The 9233-nt window shown below is 48.9% G+C and overlaps 1 protein-coding gene across 1 annotated transcript; it reads left to right on the forward strand.

The window, feature by feature from the left end:
- Nucleotides 1-2055: 2055 nt before the first annotated feature.
- LOC104619101 (endonuclease domain-containing 1 protein-like) lies at nt 2056-4816 on the forward strand. The gene is made up of 2 exons (XM_010284875.1): nt 2056-2370; nt 4271-4816. Exons 1-2 carry the CDS (start codon nt 2086-2088, stop codon nt 4814-4816), a joined length of 831 nt encoding a protein of 276 aa, XP_010283177.1. The 5' UTR covers nt 2056-2085.
- The last annotated feature ends 4417 nt before the right edge of the window (nt 4817-9233 follow it).

Genomic DNA, 9233 nt, shown 5'->3' on the forward strand with positions numbered 1-9233 from the left:
TTTGGCTCACAGCTGTAGGGAAGGCTTGATTCAAGGTTATCAGAAATGCCATAAAACACCTTGCATAATTAAGTTTCTGTTGCCAAATCACCTGGAAAATTCACATCAAACTGTTGAATGAAGGGCAGGGGGGTGCTTACTGAGTGCCGTAACTCCATCCATGACCTTGCAAGAGACGTCTGGAAAAACACAGGTCCTGGCTCCACCCCTGCACAAACTTACTCTAAACCCTGTTTGAGAAATCCAACAACTCTGCCCTCCTGGAGATCATATATAAACTGCCCTAAGGTCAGAGCCGGTTTCAGGCTGTAGCAGAGGCATCTGAAAGTCCTCTACCACTTTGGGGCTGTGAGCAGAGTCCTGTGAATAAAAATATTTATCTGCTGCTCTTTCACACGGTAGGTTGGTTTCTATATATCTGATATTAAGTTAGTTAGATATATTTTAAGCTTGTGGAAGGGGTGGTGCAAAAGAAAGACTTTTCAGTAACTCTTCTGCCTGAGCTGGGGCAGATACGGTCATGCTCTGAAGAGCACTGTAATAAGTCACTCCTTGTAGTTTACTTTTCTCAGCTTGGTGGTCACCACGTTCCTGAACCAGTGCTAGTAGAGAGATAAAGGACCAGATGTCTTGGGTCAGAGCAAGGGCATATCTAGCTCAATATCCTGAATAAGATGGAAATTAATAGATAAGGGTCAGGGAGAAGAATAAGAAAAGAGCAAATGTGCAAGGTGATTTTTGAAGCTTTCAGTAGCCTTCAGCTCAGACACTTCCCTAGCCAAAGGTGTGTTCTGCGTTTTAGAGGCCATGGCAGCTTTCTCTCCCATGAATCCTTTTCGCTGCTTGTCTTGCCTGCCTTATTTAAAATGCTAATTATTTTAAAACCACTGTCGAATGTCCAGTAATGAAAATGGAAATATCACTGCTGTCCCAAAGCCTGCGGTGCATCTCAAAGAAGATAAAGCACCCTGCATTACTGCCAGCATCACAGGGAATTTTTCAGCAGTTTTCTCCAAAAAGAAAGATCTTGCTGACTGATGAAAATCATGTCAATACCTGAGAAAGACAAAATAGGACCTGTTTCTGTTCAAGAAATAGAAATTCTGCACCAGCGCCTTTTACTGTACAGGAAAAACAATCAGCAAAGCTACAGATGTGGAGCAGCAGAATATCTGCATTGCTACAGCAGCAGCCAGGGTGCCGAGGAGATAGAGACATCATTCCGCATGCTTGCTGCTACCATCTGCTTGGCCCCTTCTCTCTCTGTAGGTTCATTTTCTGGGGTTGGACAACCCAAAAACGCAAGCTGAGCAGCAGGACACACATTTCCTAATGTCAGCTGCCTGAGAGCCAGGCCCTCAAGCTGGACTACTTGAGTTAAACATCTGACCTAACTTTAGGGGAGATTAATCCTGCTGTAAGCACAGAGGAGTTATGGAAGAGCTGCATGTCTGTGTGAACTTGGATGGGGCCAGAGACATGTAGGAAGCACAGCATCACTGTTATTTCCCTTCCAAATACCCCACGAGACTAAAGCCCAGCTCAGCATTGCAGGTGGCTGGGCAGAGTATGTGCCCGGCTGCAGGTCCTCTGCTGTGGGAAGGTCCTCAGAGCAGGAGAGAGCGAGACGGTAGTCTGAAATAGGGGCTCCCAGCCCCTGGGCTGCTTCAGGCTTTTTTCTCCAGTGCCAATGCAAAAACTGAGCTCTTGGCCAACACCAGTAGGCTGGAAAAAGTGGCCTTGTCCCAACACCATGCCTCCGTTCCAAGTACACTTTGCTGTGTGAGCTGAGTAAACGTGGGGGGTTTGGATCCCTCCTCAGACAGGCTAAATTCTCCCAGAGCTGCCTCCTCTAGGCGCCTAAAACCCGTTTTAGATTTCACCCTTATTCCCCTGTTGATTCTTCCATATCCAGGAGGACAGAAGTTGTTCCCTTCTTGGTCTCTCATAGTCCCCTTCTCAGACAGCCATGTCCCACAAGCACAAAAACGACTCCAGGCCACGATGAGCTTTCTCCAAGTTGAGTGTCTCTCTGGATTTTCCCTCCAGGTGAGCAGGAGCCCTTCACTTGAAATCCTCCCTGCGATGCTGTTGCTGCTGCTGCTGCAGGTATCGGCGAGCTGCCTCTGGCTGGGACGCAGCGAGGTGGTGACATCCTTTGAAAGCTCATGCCCTCAGTTTTTCTTCCGGGAAACCCCCCCAAATAAAGCCCTGGAGCCGGAGAGCCCAGCCTGGATCTGCCAGCGTTACAAGAACCAGTATTACTTTGCCACCCTCTACGACAGGAACAGGCGTATTCCTGTGTACTCTGCTTACCTCTACCAGCCTGGACCTGGCACAAGACCTAAAACGTGGCTGGTTGAGCCCCAGGTGAGTGTCCTCTCTTACAGTGTGTCACCCTCCAGTCATTAAAAGATGAACTGCAGCATTTAACCAAACACTTCTTTTTCCTCTCACCCACACACACATGCAAATGGACCCAGTGGATGCGATTCGTCTCATCTAACTTCAATCACCTTCACCACACAATTATCATAGAATCACAGAATCATTAAGGTTGGAAAAGACCTTTAAGATCATCGAGTCCGACTGTCAACCCACCTCTGATGCGTTTGAGACATCAGCAGGAGGGTGAGATGAGTCATATCCTACAAGTGCCCATTTTTCCACACTGGCATTACAGGAACATTAAGTCAAATTTTATTACATTACATTACACTAATTTACATTACATTAAGTCAGATGACCCCCCCGCTCCCTGTCCCATGCTGCGGTGGAGGACCAAACAATGGGGAAAAGACATCCAACAGTAGCTAAATTTGAGGGACTAGTTGTGCTGGGCTCTGATCTCCACTTCACTCTGAGCTGTTTTACATTCCTGACATATCTTATTTTCTCCCAGTTCAGAGTAAATCTGGCTTTTTAAGTGGCGTGAGAGAGGTGCAGAGAAGCTCAGAATTGGGTGGGATGACCCAGTGAAAAAGTCTAGGCACAGGCACTCGGCGATGAGAGGGCTAGGTTAACACTGCGTGAATTTATTGAGTGATATTTCAGGCAGTGAAAAGTGAGTGGGATCAGTATCGGTCAAGTCAGAAGTGCATGATCTCCATCCACCTGCAGTTGCCCCTTACCACCATTGCCTCAGTCTTGGTTCAGAAGGATCTACCAGATACACAGCTCTCTGCAAAGTACAGAGCCCTCCCAGACTTCAGACCTTCAGTAAAAAAGACCAAGCAAATTATGGAACAGAAGAAGAGGAAAATCAGGTCATTGCTAGGGACACAGTAGCAGTAGGGGATTTAGGTGAAAATGAGCCATAGAAGAAAGCCATATGCCCTTTCCCAGAGGAAGGTTAAATATGTTTCCCTAAATATGAAAAGAAAGGTGTTACAGTTATGAAAAAAACATTTGCACTTGTTACTCATAGGAACTCAAGCAACTAATTTGGTGTTGCACCACTGCTACCTTCACATTTAGAGGGGATAAAAACTTCTCTCAGACCATGGACCTCGGTCATCTGCGAAATCTGTGGTTTTGTTACCTTTCTTCAGAGGTCTTTTTGCAGTATTTAGGTTCTTCAAATCTCTTTGGGGTTCTCCGTGGCTCTTCTGCTCATCCTCTTCCCACCCTGTTCCCCTTCAAGGACTCCCAAGGACACCAGCCTTCCAGGAGGACCATGCACTTGTTTTCCCTAAGCTTGTAAAACACTAGGATGTTGGCAGATTGGATTATAAAAGGCATGAAAACCTTTCACAGAGACTGAGGGAGCTCTTGTGGAAACGGGGCTGAATGGAGCAAAGGCCAGGGCTGATGGTAGCATGATTAGATGCAGGTGGTGAAGGTTGGATGTGATTAATGAGGGTGGGAGGAACCGGGGAGAGCCCTGGGCAGATGTGGGATGTGGAGACAGGAGGAAAGGGAAGCAGATGTGACAGGGGAGATGTCTTGCCCAAGTCACCTTTCAAACCTAGGAGTGGAAAATGCTCATTGTCTCATGTGTCCACCCACACTCTCACCGCAGGCTGCAGGCTGGATTTCGACAGTCGTAAGTCAAATCGAGAGCACTCAAATTCTGAGTTGTTGGGGTTTTTTTTAAGCTCTTGTGTTTGCCAGGGAGGAGCAGCTTTATGACTTCTCTCTGATTCATGCATTTTCATATGCTGAGATGACAAAAATTGAGTGCTCAGCACTCAGAGACTTCTGCTCCAGGGAAACCTGCTCCATTCCTCCCACCCCCAATACTAACATCTTTTCCTCTTTACCTGTCAAGCTGATGGGTTCAACTTACCCCAAAACTATGGAAAAAGAGTGGACCCTCTTAAATAATTTCAACATCAGCACAGAGGAACTCAGCAAGAGCCAAGCTATCCTCCAAGACTACAAGAACCTGACGGGTTTGAACCGTGGCCATTTGAACCCCAGCAGCCATCACCCTGACTCCAGCAGCAGGACGGCTACCTTCACCCTCACCAACATAGTGCCCCAGCATGAGAAGCTCAATGGCGGTGCCTGGAACAACTACGAGCAGCAAACGATGATCGCAAGGACCCAGGACTGTAACATCACCTATGTCGTTGTGGGTGCCGTGCCTGGGAACAACTATATTGCCAAGGGGAGAGTTAACAAACCCAGCCACATCTGGTCAAGTGCCTGCTGCGAGGTGGACACCAACCACAGGAAGGCTTGGGCAGTCATTGCTGAGAACGACAAGAACAATGTCCAGCTCCTCACGCTGGGGGAGCTGGAGGACGTGTTGACCCAGCTCTATGGGAGGGACCAGGTTTCTCTGTTTGACAGCGACTGTCCCCGGGAATAAGCCTCACTTCATATCCCAGGCTTGGTGGCCTGCGCCACTAGCAGCATCGCCACATGATGTCCTTTACAGCATCTGTCCCATTTTCTTCTCTAGCTGTTTTCCAGTTGTGTCTCTCAGAGCATCTTCGCCTCTGACAAAAGGGATAAAAAGGTCAGCTGAGCCTCCAGCTCGTTTGCTTTGCTGCCTACCCTTGAGGGAGCTCTCAGGGAGGAGTCCTTGCCCTGGCCACTCTAGAGGAGCAGGTTGGATAGCAACCCACGGGCAAGGAAATGAGAGCTTGTCACTGAGACTAGAGGGGCTTTGCTTTTTTCCCCCTTTTTCTCTATGCCCATATGCAGATCATAGTTCCTTCCTCTCCTCGTTAGATGTCACTGATAATGTGCTGCTCGTCCCTCACCTCCTCAGGAGGGGTGTGAGTCTAGGGTGGTTCAGGTTGCCCGGAAAGGTTGTAGAGTCTCCATCTCTGGAGACACTCAAAACCTGACTGGACACAGTCCTGGACAACCTGCTCTAGCTGACCCTGCCTGAGCAGGCGTCTGGACTCAAGAGGTCCCTCCCAACTTCAACGATTCGGTAATTCTGTGATTCATCCTGGGGCCAGGAAAGCAAAGAGCCCAGGGATTGCTGAGTGTCTGTAAGGAGTGTCCTACAAATACATTCTGACCAACGCAGCCAACGACCACAGCAAAGGATAAGGGGAGAGAGGAAGGTGGAAAAGAGGAAGACAACTATGAGAGGAACATCCCAACTCTCTTGAAGTCTGTAGATAGGTAAAACAAGGAGAAGGAAGGAAATAACCTACATTAATGACTAGGGTACTTATATAAATTTACCAGCAGTTTTTTGTTTGCTTGCTTTTGGACCATGTACCTTGAGAGCAGGAGCCGAGGTATCGGGCAACCAGGCTGAGGGATCAGATATACAGCAGGGTTTGACCAGTCAAAGATAAATTTCTGTGATACACTGGTTGGGTAGTTTCATTCTCTGCTCTACTTCTGAACTTCTTCTGCAGATTTATGTATAACTGATTTCGTAAAATATATTTAATGGGTGTAAAAGAGCTATGTATGCCATATAATTTAGTTTCTGAGTAGTTTACAATATAAATGATTTGCTCCAGTGCTGGATCATAGCGTCACCTTACATGTAAACCAGAATTTGCTTCCCACCGAAATTTCCACTACTAGTAATGCCCTAGTACCTACAGCATCCTTGCAGGAGGTAGGCTGTCCAAATCCAATCTGAAGATGCCATAACACCTACCAAAGTGTCACCATCAGACTCCAGTTACTTCTGCTATGAATGTACATGAGCAAAGTGGGTCACGGTGTAAAGAGCTCGTACAAACTGTCTCTCTTACAGAGATACCAGCTTGAGCCTGAACTTCTCAGCTCAGGAGCTATTCATCAGCCTACTGGGTCTCATCGCTCAACCAGCACAAACCTCTCTGGAGGCTGCACAGAAACGTGGCATGGGGTTGAGGTGCAGAGTCAGACACTTACATGCAGGATTCTCCACATGTGCTGGGTGTCTGAGCTCTGATCGCAGCCAGCAGAGATCCAGGCATGGCTCAGCTTCATCAACAGAGGCATCCTGGGCCACCTGAGATGCCATGATGTATGCAAGACATCTAGTGGGGCTGGCTGATCTGCTGCAGGATCCTTGGGGACACCTGCAGCCATATGGACCAGCAGCCAGAGGCCAGGCAAGCGCCCCAAGGGCATCTCCTGTGGCTCTGGACATCTGAGCACAGGCAGCCAGATCCCACCGCAGACCGCGGGGCAGTGCCCGGTAGCACCATGGACTTCTGCTCCTGTCAGCTCCAGCTGCCATGGTGAGAGCAGCAATAGCACTTGCTTGTGCCAGCTGTGTTGCTCAGTGAGGTGGGAGAATACTTTGTTTTTCAGGAGGACAAGGTAGGAACATCATTCACACCCCCCTTTGCTGGATACCCCCCTGTGGTCCCAAGTCTCCTGCACTGGTGGATTTTTGCTCCTCTGTTCAAATGCTGACACTGGCCACTGATGGAGTAAAACCATCAGTGCTATTTCAGGTTGAGGGACCTCTGCAGACACCTCTGGGGTTGTTTATGGGGCTTCGTCTGACTGACTCAACCACCTCCTCATGCCCGCTGGGGCTTGAAACCACACTCATCCTCACCATTGCCTGTCCCATGCCCTGCCGCCCCAGCTTTCCAGGCTCTGCCGGAATCCCCCGCTCCCCGACCAGCCTGTGAGTCACCCCTCCATCAGCTCCCCAGGCTCTCCCCAGGACCTTTTCCCCTGGCAGTACCCAGAAATGCTCTCCCCTCCACAGCAACCACGGGAAGCCAAAAAAATAAATGAATCAGCTTGGAGGCTGCCTTCCAGCAGTGATCAGGAGTGCTTCACACAGCACCCCAGCTTGGAGCTGGGCAGAGCCCCACAGTCCCTCCCCAGCTTCAGGAGCATCCTCATCTGTGATTTTCTCTGGTTTCTGCTGCCTCTGGCTCTGAACAGGGAATAAGGATACAGCCCTTTGGAGAGCCCAGAGCCGCTCCATGCATCCTGCGTGTGCCCCCGGTGGGGTGGGAAGCTCCTCTCTCTGCTGGGAAGATACAGCTGCCGTGAGATGGGAAGGTAATTTCACAGTTTGCTCTGTGTCTGTCCATCTTTGGGGATAGCTCTGGGCGCTAGTGGGTCACTGAGATTTTAGACAGAATGGCAAAATGATTTTGCCCGGGAACCGTGAGGGGACGCTGGGAACTAAACGCCATTAGCCCTACGGCTCATCGCGTCACCCGCCGGGGTTGTTGGAACGGGCATGCAGCTCACAGAGCCCTGCCACTGCCTAAGCTCACTTCACCGCAAAGGGCTGGATCATGGAGTCTGCTTAGTCCATTTCCAAAACCACCGATAGTTCAAACTCCTTAAACTGAACAACATGTTGTCACGTCCTGTCCCCCAAAAAAGAAGGAAATGAGAAAATCAAGAGAGTGGCATCATCTGGCCTCTGCTTGAGAAAGCAGCTGGGCAAAACTCCTTTGATGCACCCGGATTTTGAGCAGCTATAACATTTCCTAAGAGTAAATACAATATGCTTATTTGTAAAGCTCTCCGGGAGCGTTTCTGGCTGCCACATGGGGAAGGCAGGCTGGGAGCACCTTACTGGGGCTTTGCCATCTCCAGCGCGAAGGAGATGCCATCTCCATCTGCTGAGTCAGGCACATTGAGACGACTGGATCTGCCTGTCTCTTTCGCGTAGGCAGCAAACGTACCGAGCGTGGTTCTGAGCGAAACACACGTTTGTGGCACTGCCAAGCTGATCCCCGGGCTGGTTGTCCGGGGGGAGTGCACATCTCTTAATCTCAGCCTGCAGGGACAGGCTTTTTCCTGGGAAGTGAGGCTCGAAGCCACAAGAGTCCTTCCTGAGTCTCACAGGAGGTCCCACAGGGAATTTCCTGTCTTCAGTTAAACATGGATCTATAAAAAGGCAAAAAAAATACCATTCCACTAACCTAACTGCTTTATCTTGCCAGAAGCTGTTAGAAGAGAGGAATATTCAGTGCATTGAAAAACAAATACCTCTATGTTCACATGTTATGCACTGTTGTTGCAAGGTCACCAAATAAGCTGGAAAGCCTGGAGACTTGAAAAATGATTCTCCCTCCTGATGTGGAATGTGAAATGTTATTGTTGGCCAGTTAAATGGAGGAACAATGAATCGTGGCTCTTTGCATCCCGACAGCATCTTCTGTCCGATCTTTAGTGCCCTTTCTTGAATCAAAGGGCTGAACTCATGGTCAGCAACTCCTAGAGCAAAACCCAGTGTGGGATAAACAGAAGGGCCCTGAATATGTGAACTGAAGGTTTGAGGCAGCAGCAAAGTCTGTTGAGAGCGTATGAAAGGGGAATGGCACCGTCAGAACAACGGGGTCACTGAGCATATTTGCACAGACATAGCAAATGAGTAGACGGGGAAGAGAAAAAGCTTCTGCCGGATCAGCCGTAAACGGGGCTCGGAGGAAACCCTCAGCCGGAAGGAGAATGGAGATCTCAGACCTGATGTGGAGGAATTAGTAAGATTTTAAAGTGGGGAAGAGAGGGGAGAGGAAAAACACTGAGTTAACACTGCACGCGCTGACTTCACACTGAAAGGCTTTGCGCTGTCTCTCTATGATTTTACACCGCTCCCGGGATTTTTGCTGGAAATGCTTTTTTTTCCACAAGCCATAATGATACCAGGGAGATTAATATTTTCAAATCCAAGATGTCAGGTCTCCTGCTACGGACTGATGTTTGCTTTCTAGGTATCACGTTGGCTTCTGTAAAGTACTTCTAATGCCACTTTGCACTCTGTTTCCAACAAGTGACACAACTGCATCTCTGTCACCAGTTACGTTACCTGGATCTAATCTCTTTCTGAGCAACCTGCTCAC

Source organism: Phaethon lepturus, unplaced genomic scaffold (genome assembly GCF_000687285.1).
Source record: "Phaethon lepturus isolate BGI_N335 unplaced genomic scaffold, ASM68728v1 scaffold2194, whole genome shotgun sequence".
Classification (NCBI taxonomy): Eukaryota; Metazoa; Chordata; class Aves; order Phaethontiformes; family Phaethontidae; genus Phaethon; species Phaethon lepturus.